Source organism: Solea senegalensis, linkage group LG11, assembly GCF_019176455.1.
Source record: "Solea senegalensis isolate Sse05_10M linkage group LG11, IFAPA_SoseM_1, whole genome shotgun sequence".
Lineage (NCBI taxonomy): Eukaryota > Metazoa > Chordata > Actinopteri > Pleuronectiformes > Soleidae > Solea > Solea senegalensis.
Genome location: NC_058031.1, coordinates 10,079,052 through 10,098,523, shown reverse-complemented (window position 1 = coordinate 10,098,523; position 19,472 = coordinate 10,079,052). Strand labels below are relative to the sequence as shown.

Here is a 19,472-nt window from a genome sequence, read left to right as displayed (position 1 = left end):
CTCGGTCACGTGTGTGCAAAGGGACTCCTCACATTGGTGGCCATGTTTGTGAGGTCGTGGCGGCGGGGTATTTTCTCCTTCTACGTGTTTTGCTGCGGTTTCCGTACCAAGTTTAAAAGTGCATAGCGCCATCTACTGAGTCTACAGGGATGATCTAGCTATCGATCTATCTATCTATTTATCTACCTATCTATACTTTTTTCTTCATACAACAAAATATAGCATGCGATAGTTTAAGCCTTGTTTGTTGAAATATAATGTTATTTTTCTTTGAAACTCTATAAGGAAAAAGTATCAAAATTAAATCATGTTGAAACATTGTAATAACTATAGGGTGACGTAAATGAGTGGAATTTTTTTATTGTGAAATGAGCAGAGCAAATAGAATTAACATTTGTAGAAAAGGAATGGCTGATTTTTTTTTTGCTTATTATTATTCAGTGAAGACGAGTGATGATGAGATGAAAAGCCAGCATATGGAAGAGATAATAGTAATTGTCAGCTCAGTGTTGGAGAGAATGATGTGAAACTAGATATTGAGTTAAAATGGGATCAGGCACCTGAATTTAAAATTGTTACTCTTGTTACTTTAACTTTACGTAACTCCACGTAAAACCATACAAGTACAGTCTGACCTGGGGTCTGTCTGAATTACATTTTCATTTTGTGTAACTTATCATTGTGTTCGCTCTTTGTAATTTATCTGACATCACGAAGAAAACAGAAAAAGGAGGAAAATAAAGCTTAACTTTCTTTCCTCGGTCTGAATAAACTAAGCCAAGCTTCAGGTGTAAAAATGAAAACGAATCACAACAAGTTAACAAGTGTGTTTGTATATCACAGTTTATTTCAACCATCTACATACAATGTTATGAATTAATTCATTAATCATACATAACAAACTAACTAACATTCTGGTCTATGATTTTCAAAACTCATAACCGACTTTAGTTTCTTTTATGACAGCTTCCTGAAATGATCTAATCAGGCTGTGATTTCAGTCACAAATCATTCCCAAGTCTTTCAATTTCGTTGAGGAAGAAGTCCATGTCTTTCTGGGAAACGAGGGGCGAGAACACAATCACACGGAAAAAGTTGACTCTGTTTCCCAGAGGTTGGTACCCAACCATCATTGTGCCTCGTTTCACCATGCGTTCCTTGATAACAGGAGCCACCTTTGAGAGAAAAAAACACACACAACCAACTTGTCATATAAGATAAATAATAAAAGAAAAACACCTCATGAGGAGGTTGAATTTGTGCATGTCATGTGTGAATAGAAACTTACTTTAGCCAGCCTGTCCTGATAATCTGCATCCCTTTCCTTCCCTCTCAGACTGGATGGTATATACCAGAAGCAAACGTTCACAAACTCTGGCTTTTAATGGAGGCACATACAGAAAGCTCATCACTGTTTCACATATAATGACTTGTGTTTCTCAATATGCTTGTGGCATTTACTTACCTCATCCAAAAGATGGAAGCCCTCTCTTTTCTTCATCTGCTCTACCAGATACCTGCAGCAGAACATAACACTCTTTCAGTCTGGAAGCTAAGAGTCTTTGTAAAATAAATGCATAAATAAAAAGATGATATTTGAGTTATTTGGCTATTTGGCAAGACTAATACCAACATTTTACACCTAACCATCCAAGCCGAATTCTGCTGAAACAAAACAATGGGATTACAGCTGCAAGCTTTCTTTACCCAACATGGAGAAAAGCCTTGTCTATACGCTGTGCCAAGCCATCAGTGCCGACAGCTTTCCACATCAACCACAGCTTAAGGCAGTCCACCTTACGGCCGCACTGAACAGACTTGTCCCCAATGTCCAGACTGACGTCGTAGAATTTGTCTTGCTGGAAGAGGTATGTGGCGTTGGTTGTGTGGCATTGCCTCAGCAGGTTCTACAACAACAAGGCAGATAAATGTATGTCAAATGTTCCCTTTTTGTTTCAAGCAAAAAACTATTAAAACATTATTATGCGTATCAGGGAGAGGACAGACCGTTGTGTCCTTTAGCAGCAAGACAGAACACTGCAGGCCAGCCACCAGCATCTTGTGTGGATTCCAGGCTACAGAATTTGCTCTGATCTCACATAGACACACACACACCCTCTGTCAGACAACATCCATAGTTAATTAGCTCTACCGTGTAAAATGCATCTTTTGCATATTAATACCTGTCAACACCTTTCATTAAATGTCTGTGTTGCTTGGAAAAGAGCACGCTCCCTCCCCAGGCGGCCTGAAACACATGACAAAACAAACAAGCCTCAGCATGTTCTGAAATTCTAATGAATACAAGACGAGCTTACACAAAATCAAGGGCTTGTCGATAGACATGGATTCACACACACACTCACACACACACACACGGGAGACTCACATCTACGTGCATCCAGATCTGATGTTTCTCACAGATATCAGCAATTTGGTCCAGTGGATCAAAGGCACCTTGAACTGTGGTCCCTGATGTGCAGCTAACAAGCAAGGGCACTGTACCCTGGGAGACACAACATGAGTGAATGAAGAGAAAGCATCACTGATTGGATGATTTGCAAAGAAACAAACTTACCTGTGATTTTGCCAGCGTTATCTTTTCGTCCAGGTCACCTGGAATCATACGCCCTCTGCAGAAAAAAGGTACAAAGAATATCAGCAATGCATCATTGTGATAAGATTAAAAGCAATTTTTTATTTTCATCATCAGTTAATTAAAGGATTCAACATGATTATTTTTTATTTTGACAGTGGAATTTGATTGGAAAGGTCATCTTTAAAGTGGTTATTGTATTAAACCAACATTCAAAATCTTAAAGATATTATTATAGAAAATGTCACAATGCTATAAAGCTGAGATAAAAATGTCAAGCCTAAAATTTTTAAATTTCAAACCAGATGATTTTGGGAAACTTTGCCTAGTAATTTAAATGAGTTATTAATCAGTGACAACAATCAATCACATGTATTGTTAAATTAATTAACACATCAGTTGTTCAGCTCTTACAATGAACAGTACTTTACCTATCATCCACTTTCACCATAATAACATTGTCAGTCCCAATTCCCAGATAGGCAGCTCCTTTCTTTACCGAGTAATGGCTCTGGGAAAAATAAGAGGAATTCTCTTTAGTTTTTCCAGCATACTGATGGTAAAACAAACATGAACAGCCTCTACAATGCTCAGCTTTCTATTTGTAATCTTGTTCCCTCGGATGTGCAGTGTTGAACAGAATATTCTGACCTCTGGAGATGTAAAGATGGTCATTCGCGGGAGACCGAACAGCCCCTGGCTTTTGACCTCTGGAAAAAGTTGATAGCGTGCAAGGTTGATGGCACACATGTTAGAGGCTGACCCCCCAGGCCAGAAAAGACCGTCACCTTCTGTCCAGCCCACCAGGTGACGCAGCCCCCTCAGAACCTCATTCTCCATCAGCACAAACACAGGAGCCACCTCATAGGTGTGACTGCAATGGAAATATAGCATCATTTTAAGCTTTATTTTGCATTGTCTTTTATTTTTGTATCACAGGTGTGATTATGTGCTTCTACACTTTAATTACGCACAGTATTTTGTGTTTCTTACAGGTTAGTGTTGAGAGCCTCACTGAGAAATCGTCCAGACAAGGAGTGGTAGTCCACCCCAGCATACTGCTGGTTTAAAAAACGTGGGTGACCTGAAAGAAGCATAGAAAGACAAAAAAAGGCCCATATCAAATATAGAAAGGTCAAACTAATCAAATGTTTTAACTGGCACCAGCCGTCTCACTTGTCTTGACGCTGTACTTGGCGACATCTTTCACCCTCTGTAGGAGCCTTTGTTGGGGTTCGCCCGTTGACCTGAGCTCCAGATCCAGCAGCAGAGCCAGCTCCTCTGGTTCCTTCCACTCACAAACCTGCAGCAAGAAACATGGCTGATGAGATGTGTTCAAGGCAGTCAGTGTAATCTGTCAGAACTGTGTGGAGTTTGGCTTCACGGCAGACCTTCTCATTGACGTCCGTGCCTTTGCGGAGCACGTCCTCCACTATGATTTTAAAGGTTTCATTCAGGAAGAGTTGGCCTTCAGCGTGGTCAATGAGAGGCTCACTCAGGTCACGGGAATCAGCTGGTTCCTTAGTCTGCGTGTCTGCAAAAGTCAAGTGATACAGTATCCACACTGGATCAAAATATGATGTTAACCTGACCACATAATCATTGAGAATGTTTATATACGCACAAAACTACAAATGAATGCAGAGTCAGTGATTCCCAACTATTGTTTGCCTGAGACTTTATCATGATGTTTAAAACAGTAGATAAATGAATATTTATTACATGTGACAGATCATACAGTCAGATTTTGACTCACATCTGCATTATGGCCAAATAATTGAATGTGGCAGCTTGTGAACGATGGTAAATCTGTGGGTTCAGTGGATAATCAGGTTTTGTCTACCTTGCATATTATCATTATTATTATTAGGGCCCGAGCACTCACACAGTGGTGCGAGGACCTATTGTAATTGCAGAAAGTGACCCGTAACATTGCCATACTGCCAATCTGATCAAAACTTCACATGTGAGACCAGGAACCCTCCCTGAACACGTCTATAAACCGTCACCTGCACACAGAAGTTGGCCAACCAAAAACTGAATTGATCAATCTGCACTAAACTTCACATGTGAGATAAGTGACCCAGCCTGAACACAGAGTCCAGGGCTTACCCGGCCTGCTGGCAGGGGGTGGCGGTGGTCCGCACAACGCTGCTTGCAGCTTTAGTTATTATTATTATTGTCTTCCTGTATATACTGTATGTATTATATGCATACAGTATATTGAAAACTTAGTTTCTTACCTTCTTTCTATTTTCTTCTATTTTCTAACTTGCTGTGATTTTTATCTGCTTTGACATTGTGGGACGAATAAAGGAACATCTTATCTTATCTTTATTGATAATCAGGACAGAAACAAACTTTGTTATTTATTTGTTTTATTTATTTAGGAAGAAAAAAACAACCACTTTGAAAAATAACAATAATCTGGTTGAAACTCCACATATATATAAGGAATAAAACAATGACAACATGATGATATAATACAATCATCAACAATGGATGGTTTGTTTGTTTTCTATTTGAATGACTTTGTTTCACCTCAATGTGACAGAAAAGAAAAGAACAAATGGCTTCCTCATTGATGATCATCAGGATCATGACAATTTGACCAAACATCAAAGAATCTGACATCGATACAGAAAAACAAGGACAAATTTTAAATGTGATTATAGATTTGTGTCTTTACAAAGTGACAAGGAAAACCACCCTGTTTGACTGACAGGTGATCAGAGCAACGCGAGCAGACAAGTCAAAGATTTAAACACATAGTTGAACTCACTGCTCCGTAAGAACTCAGGTCTATTTGAGTTTACAGAACTCAGCTGTGGCTCCAGGAAAAAGACAAAGAACTCCAGCATAGAAAGTCTGAGTGAATGTGGTCTGGACTCTGTGGAGGAGAGTCATGGTGTCAGAGACTCTATAGAAGGACAGAAGACCTGCACTGTGGTCCAAGTATACTCCTACTCTGGAGGACAAATCATCTGAGACTTTAATCCAGATTCTGTTGTGAAGAAAAAAAAACCCTCCATGTTCACAAACTAAAACCCAAGATTTTTCATTAAATCCAAATCCACATTCATTTGAACTCCCTGATCTGCTGATGTTCTTGTACGTCACTGCTACAAAAACTCCCCCTCTCCACTCCACCTCCCAGTAACAACGTCCAGTCAGACTCTCTTTACTCAGGACCTGCCACTCCCCAGTAAATCTGTCTGTGTGGCTAGAATAAGACTGATCTTCTGCCTTGAATCTTACTTTTCTGTTTCCCTCAGTTAATATCAGATATTTGTGAGCTGTGTTTGGATCCAGTGTGATTTCCTGTGAATATCTGAAGAATTCAGCTCTGGTCTCTGGTTCTGGTTCTGGCAGGAAAAAAACCACTTCAGCCACAGCCAGTGACATGTTTGTCAGATCCAACTCTCTCTGCTTCTGCTTCCTCTCTGCTGCAGCTGAGACTGTGTCGTGATCATCGTGACGAGGGCAGATGTTCTCCTGGAGGTTCTTGGAGGGCTCCACCAGCTTGTGTTTCTTTAATGGTGATTGATAATGAGGCTGGAGGTGTTCCTCACAGTAAGCGGCCAAACATACCAAACAGGACTTGACAGCTTTCAGTTTCCTGCCAGTGCAGACATCACAGGCCACATCTTCAGCTCCAGAATAGCAGTGATCAGCAGGAGCAGCTTGGAGTCCAGTCTTCTTCAGCTCCTCCACTAAAGCTGCTAATATGGTGCTTTTCTTCAGTTTAGGCCTCGGTGTGAAGGCCTCTCCACACTGAGGGCAGCTGTAGATCCTCTTCTCATCCTCTGAGCCCCAGTGGTCTTTGATACAGTTCATACAGAAGCTGTGTCCACAGGAAAGAGCCATGGGATCCTTCAGAAGATCCAAACAGATGGAACAAGAGAAGGTTTCTCTCTGCAGCTGAACTCCTGCCTGTGCCATTTCACCTCTCAGTCACAACGACCGTCTTCAAGTGTAAAGTGGTTTGAGTTGTGTTGTAAATGTCCTTTATGTGGGACTAATAAAGGATCACCTTATCATATCTTTGTCAGACCACTCCCACTCCCGACATGAAGTCAACTCTTCTGTTGACTGCTGTTGTCAGCTCTACGTCTTGGATTAAAGACAAACCCTCTAGAACTAGAACATTCCTGCGGCGAAATTTTGACCATGCCTACTTCTTGCTGCCAATTTGGGTAGATGGAACCTTTAAAACTTGAAGTATTTAGACAAAGTGGTATATCTGTGGACATTTTTTGTGATTTTTGTCGCCATGATTACTCGAAACGCTTAGACAAACCAAACCTTTGGCGGAAGTGGAATATCAGAATAAAGAAAGAATAAACACTGAACAATAACAATGGATGCTTGCTATCACCAGGGACTTAATCAGGCACATTATACAAGATCTGACCAGCAGAATGTCTCTCCGCCGACCAGCCTTTATTTACCTTATGAAATTCAGATTTACTACAAAGGAGTGAAATAACTTTCAGAACCCATCCAATCTAGTAAAAACGTATAATGCGAATTATAGTCTGGGTGTGTGTTTTATTGTGTCGTGTACAGCATGTGGTGCAATATAATAATGGTTATTGGTTATTGTTTTATGTCTGGCTGTTTTCTCGATGCGATCAATGTCCAGCACTTTGGTCAAACCTCGGTTGTGTCATCGTGTTTCATGAGGACATTTTAAATTGACGAACACATATTCTGAAATGTTGCTACGTGGCTGTGAATCTTGAGCACAATCTTTTTCTCTTCTGTAAATAACTTGTGTTACAACGCTTTTTGTATGAACAAAATATAAACATTAAAAAAATAATATTATTCCAAGTAATGGAATTTGCGAAAAACCAATGAAAAATGGCTCAGTAGCACCCCCTCAGGTCAAACGCCTATGGAGTGGGCCGAAACCTAGTTGTGCCGAATTTCACAAAATTTGGTGGGAACGTGTTTCGACCCAAGACAAACAAAAAATCCCATTGGGACCATGACCTCGACTCAGCTGGAAGTCAGCCATTTTGAATTTGGCGTCCATCTTGGCATTTTACAAGTTTTGTAACTGAATGAAATCTGAGGGCGCCTGCAAACTTGTCAATTTGTACTGGTCCCAAATGTGATTGAAATGTATTGCAGATTCAAAAGGGCATGGCCACAGCGGCCATTGGTATTTGGGCGAATTTCGACGATTCACCATGAAACAGGAAGTGCACTATAACTTTGCCATACATTGTCTGATTGGCACGAAACTTGAACATGTCTACGAACATGAACTTGACCCGTGAATGCGATGTCGGCCAGGAAGTGCCCTGTAACTCGCCCGTACATTGATTGATCAGCTTGAAACTTGGCATGTGTGTCTGCAAGTGGGGGCTGTGAGGGCCCGCACAATGCTGCTTTAATTATCATTATAGCACACTTGTCAAAGAAAGGGCTGTACTGCATATGCAATCATGATAGTTTCTTTATTTTGGTGTGGTCACATGTGTCTCTTTCTAGATCAGTGTGCATGTAAACGTGTACCGACAGTACATGTGGTTAACATTTTAAATCAATCCGATACAGATATGGGCCAGTAATGTAGATATTGATACTCATTTTTACTCTTAGTATTAGTATTTTTACTCATTTACTCATCATTCTACAGTGCATGTTTGTTAATGTATGTATGTATTATGTATTCAACACAATTCTTGTGTTTTCATTTATATAATCGATTTCTAAACATCCTATAGCATCTCACAACGATTAATTATGAATACAGCTTGCGAAAATCAAATCTGCTCACAATTGTTACTAGAGAAGAAAACTTGGACTCTTCTTTCCTTCAGTCTAAGGTTTTTGTTCAGAAACAGCAACTTTAAACACAACTTTACAACCCGCCTACATGCACATGCATACACATGACCTATCTGAATGCAGCTAGTGAGGTAAATAGTATTTTTTTTTACTTTTAAGTTCTGTTTCTTGTGTAGCTTATAGAGATTACTTGTGTTGCCACAGTACCAAACAACTTTCTTTTTTTTTTTACATTTTTGTGGGGTCTAAAGTGTCCACACAATGCTTCTTTTCCCTTCTGCCACCATGCCAACTTCAGAACTGATACTAGCTCTGCTCGCCTGAGTCACGTGACAAAACAGATGGAAACAGGAGCGGGAGGGGGAGCAGAGAGAGTGCAAGCAGAACTGAGAGGGGGTCTGTTCTCGCATAAACCGTCCAAGAAGATTTCATTTAGAAAAGAATATTTAACAAAAGCATCAACCTTATCAAGCTAGTATCGATCCAATACTGGTACCAACTTTGGGGTCGACCCGCCCCCCTAGAGGACACTGTACTTACGTGGAAATATGTCTGCCATAGCCACACTTCCAGTCCAGAGTAGTAAAGCACCCACGAGCTAGTGGAACTGGATAGGAGGTGAAAATGCAGAGAGCAATGCAGAATAACAGGCACAGTAGGAGGGAGTTAACCTTTGTCCCCGATAAAAATTAAAGTTATCTAACACCAGGTTAAAGAGCAGAAGGAAACACACACACACATACATATGATTTACTTTACTTTACAGTTTCTATGACCAACTACAAATACAGTCAGCAAGGAAAACTTGAAAATTCAATAGGTGCTACATTTTCACCCAGTTCTCCAGGTATTTAGCCTGTCTAGACAGGTATCCAGCCTACAGACCCTCATACCAGCATTTTCCCACCTACCACTAATATACTGTAATAACTTATTTTAGTCAGAACTAAAGAAGGCCTTTTGGATGAGAGATGAAATGACATGCTTTTATCATCATATGTCGCTTGTGCTGATTTTACTTGTTTTACTGTTTGTTTTGATTTTGCTATGTGAAGTGCCTTATAAATAAATTGTATTATTATCATTACTTCACCTTTACTCAAGCAACTACTGAAGGTCTCTTTGACCTGGTTGACTGAGAATCTCATTACAAAAACCCTTGTAAGGCAAATTACAACATCACTTTTAGCTGCAGACCTGCAGACCACATTTACATAGTCAGTAGGTCTTATTGTTTGCTTATTAAGGATGAGGATGGTAGTCAAAATAGCAGCACATTGCACATTACATGGCGACATAACACAGTGTTATGCCCTCCATATTATGGAGAAAGACTTACTTGTTACTAGAAATATAATGTATTTAATGATTCACAATTTCTAATTGTGTTTTTTAATAGAAGAGCTTAAAGAAAAGGGGGAGAGAAGGCTTTGACATCAGAGTGGAGGCAAACGGGGCAGACACACTTGTGTCATCCTTTGCTGGCCCAGAATCTGTGAAAAAGATTCAACTCTGGAACAAAGCCACCAAATCCTTAATGAAGGTTTAGAGGCCTTACATTGCGGGTACCTTCATTTGCAGCCAAATACAAGTTCCAGATGAAATCGCGCCGCTGGTACATTTACATCTTTTGGCACACCATCCACCATCCTTGCCGTGATCAACGCCTGGCTCCTCTACAAACAAGACTGCAAAGCGTGCAATATTCCCAAGAAAGAGATTCTGAACAGGAGATTTCAGGCACAACTAGCATCTTCTCTCCTCCTGGTAAGAATCCATTTATGTTGTTTACTGTATTCAATATTTAACTAATTGCTGTTTACTGCTTTTACTGTTTGTCTGGCAATTTATCTTTCTCTCATCTTATTCATACAAAATCAACAGTCAACACACCAAGGAGAGAGTGACCATCTTCACGCAGTGGGAGCCCAGTATCATCGGTGACATCACGGACAATCACACCACAGAGACCTGTGACTGCTCCGAGGAGGTCATGTGTACCATCAGTGGACGTGCTCAAGGACATGGTCGCACATTTCCCAGTGAAGACAAAGAGAGGATGCTGCAACACGGCAAGAAAGGCTACTCAAAAGTTGTTGTCGTCTTCTTCTCCCACTTATCCGGGTCCCTCCAGCATGTCCTGGGCCTTCCTCCGAAATTTTCATTCAGCTTTTTATTAGCCTATTAAATTATGATTCATAAAAATATGACTGTTGTGTTAGTATTATTCATATTTACTTTGTGATTTGTAAGCAATCCACACAGCAAATTATCCCTTAGTTGTCCTGTTTATTTGTTCCGACTGTGTGTGTGTGTGTGTGTGTGTGTGCAAATACAAAAATTCTGCTCCCATCTAGGCCCAGTGTCCAGGGTTACCAATGGTTTTTAACAGTGCAGAACAATGAAATTGATGGACAAAATTATGGAAGAATGAACATTTTATCATATACACACACCAAACACTTTAACTGTCGGTTGTCTTATTAGCCAATCACCTCAAAAATGTATGGTCAAGACGACCAGCTGAGCACCATTCTAAGCATCAGAATGGGGAAGAAATGTGATTTAAATGAAATTGAAAGCAGAAGAAGTGCAACTCCTTCAAATGGTGTCCTTGTGTCTAGTTTAAAAACTTATTTTTAAGGATATCTGTTGAACCTTCAGTTCATAAAAAGTTGAGCGCAACAATAAAAAATAAAATAAATGTATATTTACATTACAGTGACAAGACCACTGCTTTTACCTGAATCTAAAACTACTACTGCAGACACAATTCACAGAAAATGCAGCGATATCAGGAAATTGTTATGATTATGATTAAATCAAACATTAACATTGATTGATCCCATGCAATAATCGATATGAATCAACGGTCTATGTGTTGAGGAATATACAGTCTCTCCTGTGAGTGCCAATCTCAGCAGGTACCAGACAGCAAAATCAGTCCGTCTCCAACAGGAAATCAATTCCTTCAGGTGGCAGTGCCCAGCTGTCCTGACTGAGACAAGCGTGCAGGTGAGCTGTGGTGGCTTTTTCCTTCTGGCTAATTCGCCAGTAGCGCAGCATGGCGAATACTCTCTCCACATGAAGAGGATGATCCTCCTCAATCTGCTCCAGCTTTACAGAGGGAACATCCAGAGCCAGTCTGCCGATCTCCCGCCAAGATCTGCCAATGGCTCGAGCCGCAGTCATCAACTGCTTCTCTGTCACTATGTGGGAACCTGTGCAATGAGACGGAGGCAGATAAAGCAGGTCATGATCTTGCAGTGTTTTAAGGGGAACACTCTTATTTAAAGTGTCACTCACTGTTGTTGCAGATCTTTTTGGCCGGAATGGTTTCTTGTAATTCTGTTGTTGGCTTTTTCTTTCTTGTTGTTACTATTTGTATAAACAGCACAGAAAGTTGAACATTAAACAGACATAAAAGTACACTATGTTTACATTGCTAGAACTAGCAAACAGACTTTGTCCTACCTGAGGACAGCAATGTGACTTGCAGATCCTTAACAAAATGAAGCAGTGGAAAGGTTTCCTGTAAGGCCTGGTCCTTCAGTAGTTCTAATAGTCCCTGTGCTGCTTCAGGCCCTCTCTGGATGACGTGGTCCAGAAGTTCTGTCATCTTCACACTGGGAATATGACAAGCTTTCACCAGCTGATAGCCATGAAGGGACAGCAGACAGCGAGAGTCTGCATGTTGTAGCACAAAGTCGGCATCGCTACTCAGGATTTCTATCAGCTTGGCCTTGTGCTTTCTGAGTAACTGGATTTCCGCTGCGGGTTCCTCAGCCATGACTGGGTACGTCTTAAATCAACTCCTGAGAAAGAAAAAAAAAAACAAGACAACACTGATGATGAATGACATGCATCCTCGTTTTTTTTTTTAATGCAGCTGTAAAATCTAATAAATCCTTTTACTTATTTGAGGCAACACTTCCAAGGCCAAAGAGTAAGTGCCTCCAGGAGGCTGTTTTCTTACTATTGTAGCTATGAATAATGTGCAGCTACTGCAGTCCAGATATAATATTTGACCTCAGTGGCCTCTCTGTCAAAACATTTAAATAAACATCTTAATGCCAGGCAGTTACAGTAAATTTGACAGCAGTTTTTGGGAGATTGTGACCAAGACGCTGTGTATAAATACAATTACTGATTGCTTGTGAAACCACAAACCTCTGTCATGTTGTATACAAGATAAAACAGATAATTGTGTTTAAATTCAATTTTACGTCCATGTAAGCTTAAGGAGTTCAGTCCTCCCAGTGGGGCAAAGGCTGAATTGTCCTGGGAGAGGCTTCCAGAGACAGCTGGACAGGTATATTTTGTTTTCCATTAACAGTTTAACTGCACCACTAAAAACAAACATTAACTACATGAGACATTATCCATCTTGTATCTCTGGCAGCGCAGAGAGGAGATTTTGATTGTTGTGGTTTACAAAGCTGTAACTAATGACTTTCCCCCACGCTCAATACACATAACAGCAACTTTAATAACAGAGTAATTATTAAGTGTATAGGACATTATCTGTCACCGTTCCGCTTTGTTTTGTTGCCTTCTACCATTAATAAATACTCAATAATCAAATAATTTTGGTTATATCATTTAAAAATGTGTCAGTTAATTAATTCAGCTCCAGATAATTATTTGGAGGTATATGTTAATGTCAAGTTAGTTCATGATAACTGAGATAACTTGTTTTGAACAGACAAGTAAACGCCATTTCCTGGTTTCCTGACTGTGGATGTTTACATCTGGGGTTTTTTTTTAGCTTCATGAATGCAACGAACACGGAGTGTCTTCGTGAGACTCTTACCAGTCACAATAACAGCAAATTACGACAAAAACAACACAGCTTATTCTGACGAAAGGGGGGAAAAAAAACACCGCTTTTTCTCGTGGTCTACATCTTCTCATTTCTCCGCTCCCGCTGTTTGTTTCTCCTTCTTTATCGCATTAAAATGTTTGTTGCTGCAGCAGCATTGTGTCTGTGTGCTTCCACCCAGTGGCTGGGTGATGACACTGCAGTCATCTGAGCCTGCTCTGAGGATTGAGTGACATCTAGCGATGCGCGATGCACCCCGCACTCTGAACTCTGGATCCAGCGATCCGAGTTTATACTTCAATGAAAGACCATGAAATGTGGCTCGTTGGTCTAGGGGTATGATTCTCGCTTCGGGTGCGAGAGGTCCCGGGTTCAAATCCCCGACGAGCCCACTCTTTGACGGGATTTGCACTTGTAACTGGAAGGTCGCTGGTTCAATCCCCTGAAAACATGATATGTACTCAGGTCTGTGATACATGCAGGGTTCAGATTTGTCTATGAAAGTTACTCATTGCAGTTAAGTAAATGGCATAATGTAAGTACATAATGTTAATTTTTAGACATGCATTTTAGTGGACTCATGGACTCTTACCTAAATCTAAGTCTAAGATATAAATACAGGCACGCGCACAAAGGCTTCTGTAATGAGCAATGATGTGTCCTTAACATATGATGGTGGTGACCACTGTCACTCTCTGATGTTAGGCCACCTGCATCTGATCTGTGGAGAACTTTCAATTTTGTCCTTTGGGTGGATTTTTTTTAAAAAACAGCATCCTCTTGGTTGTAGATCACAATAATCAATAAGGAGGCCAACACCGAGATATCATAGCCCACAATGCCCATTATTTTATCAGTAGTTTACATTAATCACTGACAAGGTGGAGTCGCATTATGGCTGGGGTGCATACCGTGTACATGACCAATTATAACCACTAGGTGGAAGTATTGTACTACCTGTCAGTGCCTGTCTGACGCATCTTTTTCTTCCCCTACTTTTTAAAGTAGAACAAAAATGTTTCTTTTATAGCAGTGACCTTGGTGACCTTCACATGATCTCTTCTATAGCCATTAAGACGTGTTTCTATGTTTGAAGACATGCAGTTCCACTTCACTAAGGTACTGCAGCTGGTAGATAAGATAAAATATCCCTCGCAGACAAAATAAACGATGGCTGTCTAATATCTGCACAAGATTGCCATTGATGGTTAAGACTTCCGTGATGTATTTGTTTCATGTGACAGCGAAAATTGGTTTGATTCATTTTTGCTCTATTTCTGCTAGAGTATGTGCAGCTAATGATGCTCTAGCATAAGTTCACTCAGAGTGACTATACTCTTTTACATTACCTTCAGAATTTCATGCATAATCCTTTTGGGTTCATGAAGTGTATTTATTCATTTCCTCTGCTGGCAATTTTGAAAGGTTTTATTTGAGACAGCTTTTTCTTTCATTCATAATAAAAAATGTTTTTTTTAAAAATGTCATCATTTGCAATGTGGGACACAAGGCTATGCAAGTTATATGACATAACATTGGTTATGTGGTTCATTGGGTTGAGTTGGTTCATCTAAGTAAATCAAACCTCTAGTCTTTTATTGGGTTTATTGGTTTTTAATTTTGTTCATGTTTTTCCTCTGAGCTCCTGAGACTCACAAGCAACGTGATGTGTCTCATGAGGGTTATTTCTTTATTGTTATTCTATGTGTCTTTAGTCTGTTGGCTATATAATTTGTTTTTTACACAACTGCACACTAACTATATCCAACCTCAGCAGTATGATGCACATTTTGCACTTCAGTCTCATTTATTGTAGACTGTTGATCATCTGTCCTAACAAACTTCTTTTTTGTAGAGTCATCTTTGTATGACACTACTGATTATGAAGTTTTAGAATTTGGCATGTGGCAAATACTCCTTATTACATGAAAAATCCCAAACTATTATAATCTTGTTCTCTGGACATCAGTGCCATGATAATCTGTTGCACCTCAGTCACTCGCCAGTCATCTTGTTGCTTTGTTTGGAGTTTTGACAACTTGTGTCATAGTTTCTGGAGCTGGGATGAAACGTCACTTGAGACTTACACCTGCAGTACACCTCTGAAATGTGGCCGGTTTATTTCATTTTATTTCATTTTATCTTTATCGTGATTGATAGCGTCATTAATTTTAGAAGCGCAGTCAAGCTTAATGAGGACACATTGAGAAATAATTCCATCATTTTTACTGTTAAATATATTTTACTTCAGCCTTGACTGCATGTGATCTTTGCTCCTGTAGATATATTTGCACCTGTTTATTTTGAGGCACAATAAACTGTGTAAATTCATGTATATATAAATATAATTTGGTTGTATAAATCAGGTAACAACAGTTTGTACTGTACAAGAAATATGATTATAGTATCTCAACTTTAAGATGCTGAGTTGTCCCATAGTTTATGCACATTCAGTACCATTAACCTAACTATCATGTCTAATATATTCAATCCATTACATTTAATGAAAAAACTGCATGCATTTCCTTTATATCTTGTATATAACTTATTGCTTATGTACTTACTGGCACTGCCTACTGTTAATTATTTGAGCCCTTTAACAAAGTGATACTCTTTACTGTTAGAGCTAAAACTGTATGCCTGGTTTGTTCCATCTGAACAAGAAGTTCAGACATAATTGTTAATACTGCACGCAGGATGTGTTGCTGTAAAGTCTGATGGGTTTTTGACAGTGTATTGACAGGAGCATGCAAGGTTTACGTGGATGATGTAGATGTGCCGTTGTGTCATTTCAGAGAAATGCCGTCCAACTGTTGCTGGACAACAATTATCAACAACCTCTGCTCACATGTCTGCTTAGCCTGTACACTCAGCTTCAGCTCTGGGAAATGACAAATCAATATCTTATTCCTGGACAGACATTTTGCGTTCTGTGGAAGGGAAAAGCCTCTTGAGTCCATTTCATCCACACCCAGTATACCCTGAGTCACTGTGTGCATTAGCTGTCTGAATAAATCCCGTTTTTCACTTTCCCTGTATGTTGGATGGAAAGAGTACCATCATTCATTCCTATTGCTTTGTAGGCACAATTCATCCACCTTTATGTACTTCTAATGACTTTATTATGCCATAAATTTGCATTATATGACATTTGATCTTGGGGATATACAATGTGAATAGTCTTTTACAAACCCGAGGAGCACTGACCTCCCAAGCCAAGGAAAAGAATAGAATAGAATAGAATATCTTTATTGTGACTGCAACATGTGCAACGCAACTGAGTGCATTCCTAATTATACACACGCTGGAAGTCTGTGGGTTTTCAAGTGCAAATGTAATGTGACTGTAAAGTGTGCACGTAGTCATTTTGCATTATATCACACAAGTGGACCATATTTGGCGTGCAGAAAGGGAACTTACTCGATGGGGGCGTGATCCCACTCACAGTGCTAAGCTTTTCAGGCCACATCACACTCTCTGTCAAGTGATATATTCCATTTGTTCTGTGGTAGTGGCGGTGCGCGAGGATCAGACCGCTTCCCTCTTCTGATGGGCAATAACGCAGGTTTATATGTGGCAGTGGCTCCAGTCTACAGACAACTGCACCTGGAACATCGGAGTATTGAGTGTGTACATGTCTCCCGGTGCGTGTGTGTGTGTGTGTGTGTGTGAAAGAGACACACAAAGGAGCAGTGTATTCTCTTCACGTCTGAACTGAGTAGTTAGATTTGACATGTAAAATAAAAGGAGAATTAAAAGGAAAATGACTCTGTGACAGTTTCAAGCTCTCTGAACCACAGGGAACTGAAGAATCAAGCAGTGCTTTGTTTGCATTTTAACAATGCACTTGCAGGATGGGAGTAGAATTGTGGAGCCCACTGTATATAAAGCTCCAAAATAAACTTAAACAGACAAATTCTTGATGAAGCAGCATTTTCACTTGAGAAAAAAAACTCCAAACAGTCACCTGCAGATATCCAATTCAAACCTGAGTTGAGAAAAACAAACAAACAAACAAACTCCATTGTAAGAACTAGTGTGCTTTGTTTGTTTTGTTGGCATCCATGAAGTTGTGTTCCCACCTTCTTCTGGATTTAATCATCCATTATTTCTTCTCTCGTTGCCGGCCTCTCTCTCTCTGAGTTTATGTGAGAAAATGATTTTGAACTAATAGACTCTGGTGCAGGAGCAGCATTGATTTTTCCCTGTTGAAGGCACAGTTTGTTTGTCTGACGCATATGACTGTAGCTCAGCTGGAGCCGAGCTGCACACCGGGGGACTGCGGGACCTGACCCTCCCCCCGGACGGAGTAGCAATGAGGGGACGGCCATGCATCTGAGTGGCTCTGACATGTCTGTTTGTCTAACATGCATTATATATGAAAGACCAGAGTGAGGGAGGGAAGAGCATCGGAGCAGGGCAGCAGAAGTGAGAGGGGAAACAAAGGGAGGACAAAGGGAGGACCACTGTTCCTCTGTTCTCTGCTAAGTGAACACATGCAGTAGGTGGGAAGCAACGGTTTCAACGGCGACGCTGGATTTCAAGAGTGTGAAGTAGAAAAAAGAGATTTCAGTGTGATTTAGCTCAGTGCACACAAGTAAAACCATCTGAAATGTTGACAATCTTTAGTTTTAGTGTGAAGGAGGATAATTTTAATATATAGTATAAATGGTGGTGTTCTTCATGGAAAGAGGAAGTTTGAGGAGGAAGTGTATAGGCTGAGCCTGTAAAGTAACTGACAAGTCCATTAACGCTGATAGATGCGTTAATAATTTATGTGTGTACCTGTATTGGTCTGTGTGCACCCCTGCATAGAGTGGCTAATGAAAAGCGGCAAATTTTCCCTTCCTTTAAGTCTAAGGAACGGAAAAAGACAGTGTCTTTGACTGACAGACCAGACATGTCCTCAGGTTTCATTAAAAGCACGCACGGAAGTGACGAGAAGGGTGGAGGAGACACAAAGACATGCGAATGAAGGAGTGTCTTTGTTTTAAAGAGGACAAAGTTAAGGTGAAGAGCCAGAAAGGGGTCATGGCAAAAAAGAAAACCCCGACGCTCTCTTATTGCATGAGATCATCGTGCCACTGGACCCCGAGAGACGCATGGTGTCAAGTGATGTCAGCATTTCATACCCACTGTAATTAAATGAAGTCATCACTCGGTGCTGAGGTGAGACGCTGTTTACAAGATGCATCGAGACAAATTCCCGGACCAGGGGAAATCTCCATCATTATGACAGCTACAAAGGAACTAAGTGAATCAAGGAGGGAGGAAGCAGCAAACTGATGCAGTACATGGTGACCTCTAGAGGGAGCTCTTACCATTCTGGAGTGCAAGCCTGCATATTGTATTATATATTCAGCCATGAAGCTCAAACCTCCCTCATCCCAACTGGGTTTTTTTTATACAAGACGTGATCTCTTGGGCAAAAGATGTAAGATATGTTTCCTGAGCTCCCAAAAGGAACCCATCAGCCTCCTCCTCTCTCTCCCTCTCTCTCTCTCTCTCCCTCTCTCTTTCTCTGGGGTTTGTTTGGCACTGTTTTAAAGTCAGTGTCATCTGCTTAAGAACCAGAGTGACTGTGGACTTTATTCCACCAACTGTGATATTGCCTGAACATCAAGAAACATCTGCCAGTGTATTTAGTGTCCTTGTGGGTTTATAGAAATATAATGGCAGCACTGTATGGGTTTCAACCTACAGGGTATAAAGTGGATACACTCATTTCGGTTCCAGATAATACAACCAAATGATCCCATTAGTGGTGGTAAAGCAGCAAATCCTCGCTTGGTTAAAGAAGTTGCTGGATATGTGCTGTGTGTTGTGTCCTCCCCCCTGGATTTTTCTCTCTCACGCCTTTTTTTCTAACATCATTATGCTTCACGTATGCTAATTAAAGCAGGAGGGGACTTTGACTGATCTGTCTGTGAGGGTGTAGACGTGTGAAAGTGTTCCTGCAAACATCCAAAGATTTGAAATGGTGTCTGTGTGATTTTAAGTGTCGGTGACAGCCGTCACTCTCTCACGCTGTGTCTCCACTAGTGATGGGAATGTGTGTGTTTGCGTCTGGTTGTATGTGTATGTATAATAATTGGTGGCAGTGTGGACGTGGCAGTGATTCAGCGTTGCATCACACCTTGTATCCCCAGCGGGAGGGAGGAAGTCTCCTTACTGCTTCAAGTGGGAAAAAAAAAGAATGCTTCACTTGAGAGCTTTTGGAAAAGTGGGTAAAATGATTGTGGTGTGAAGTGC

At 40.5% G+C, this 19,472-nt stretch overlaps 3 protein-coding genes and 1 non-coding gene across 4 annotated transcripts; 1 reads left to right on the top strand and 3 right to left on the bottom strand.

The window, feature by feature from the left end:
• Positions 1-825: 825 nt before the first annotated feature.
• csad (cysteine sulfinic acid decarboxylase) lies at positions 826-9,038 on the bottom strand. The gene is made up of 14 exons (XM_044039335.1): positions 8,939-9,038; positions 3,988-4,130; positions 3,773-3,899; positions 3,590-3,680; positions 3,248-3,470; positions 3,028-3,107; positions 2,579-2,633; positions 2,390-2,506; positions 2,184-2,248; positions 2,008-2,089; positions 1,708-1,907; positions 1,466-1,517; positions 1,289-1,378; positions 826-1,175 (listed from the first exon to the last, which is right to left on the bottom strand). The coding sequence occupies exons 1-14, from the start codon at positions 8,955-8,957 to the stop codon at positions 1,002-1,004; spliced, it is 1,518 nt and encodes a 505-aa protein (XP_043895270.1). The 5' UTR covers positions 8,958-9,038; the 3' UTR covers positions 826-1,001.
• Positions 5,004-8,909, bottom strand: LOC122777845 (tripartite motif-containing protein 16-like). The gene has a single exon (XM_044039336.1). The coding sequence runs from the start codon at positions 6,536-6,538 to the stop codon at positions 5,399-5,401; it is 1,140 nt and encodes a 379-aa protein (XP_043895271.1). The 5' UTR covers positions 6,539-8,909; the 3' UTR covers positions 5,004-5,398.
• Positions 9,039-10,818: 1,780 nt separating the features above from the next.
• On the bottom strand, positions 10,819-13,343 carry zgc:174906 (uncharacterized protein LOC571548 homolog). The gene is made up of 4 exons (XM_044038806.1): positions 13,212-13,343; positions 11,873-12,213; positions 11,705-11,776; positions 10,819-11,619 (listed from the first exon to the last, which is right to left on the bottom strand). Exons 2-4 carry the CDS (start codon positions 12,186-12,188, stop codon positions 11,339-11,341), a joined length of 669 nt encoding a protein of 222 aa, XP_043894741.1. The 5' UTR covers positions 12,189-12,213; positions 13,212-13,343; the 3' UTR covers positions 10,819-11,338.
• Positions 13,344-13,539: 196 nt separating this feature from the next.
• Positions 13,540-13,611, top strand: trnap-cgg. The gene has a single exon. It is a non-coding gene; the product is annotated as a tRNA-Pro (tRNA).
• The last annotated feature ends 5,861 nt before the right edge of the window (positions 13,612-19,472 follow it).

Excerpts from the sequence above, each read along its gene's own strand:
- zgc:174906 (XM_044038806.1), bottom strand. The coding sequence starts at position 12,188 with ATGGCTGAGGAACCCGCAGCGGAAATCCAGTTACTCAGAAAGCACAAG. Across the intron at positions 11,777-11,872 it reads AGTCACATTGCTGTCCTCAG|TAACAACAAGAAAGAAAAAG; the intron begins GTAGGACAAAGT and ends TTATACAAATAG. Across the intron at positions 11,620-11,704 it reads CAAAAAGATCTGCAACAACA|GTTCCCACATAGTGACAGAG; the intron begins GTGAGTGACACT and ends CTCATTGCACAG.
- LOC122777845 (XM_044039336.1), bottom strand. The coding sequence starts at position 6,538 with ATGGCACAGGCAGGAGTTCAGCTGCAGAGAGAAACCTTCTCTTGTTCC.
- csad (XM_044039335.1), bottom strand. Across the intron at positions 3,681-3,772 it reads CAAGTACAGCGTCAAGACAA|GTCACCCACGTTTTTTAAAC; the intron begins GTGAGACGGCTG and ends TGCTTCTTTCAG. Across the intron at positions 1,518-1,707 it reads AAGGCTTTTCTCCATGTTGG|GTATCTGGTAGAGCAGATGA; the intron begins GTAAAGAAAGCT and ends GTTCTGCTGCAG.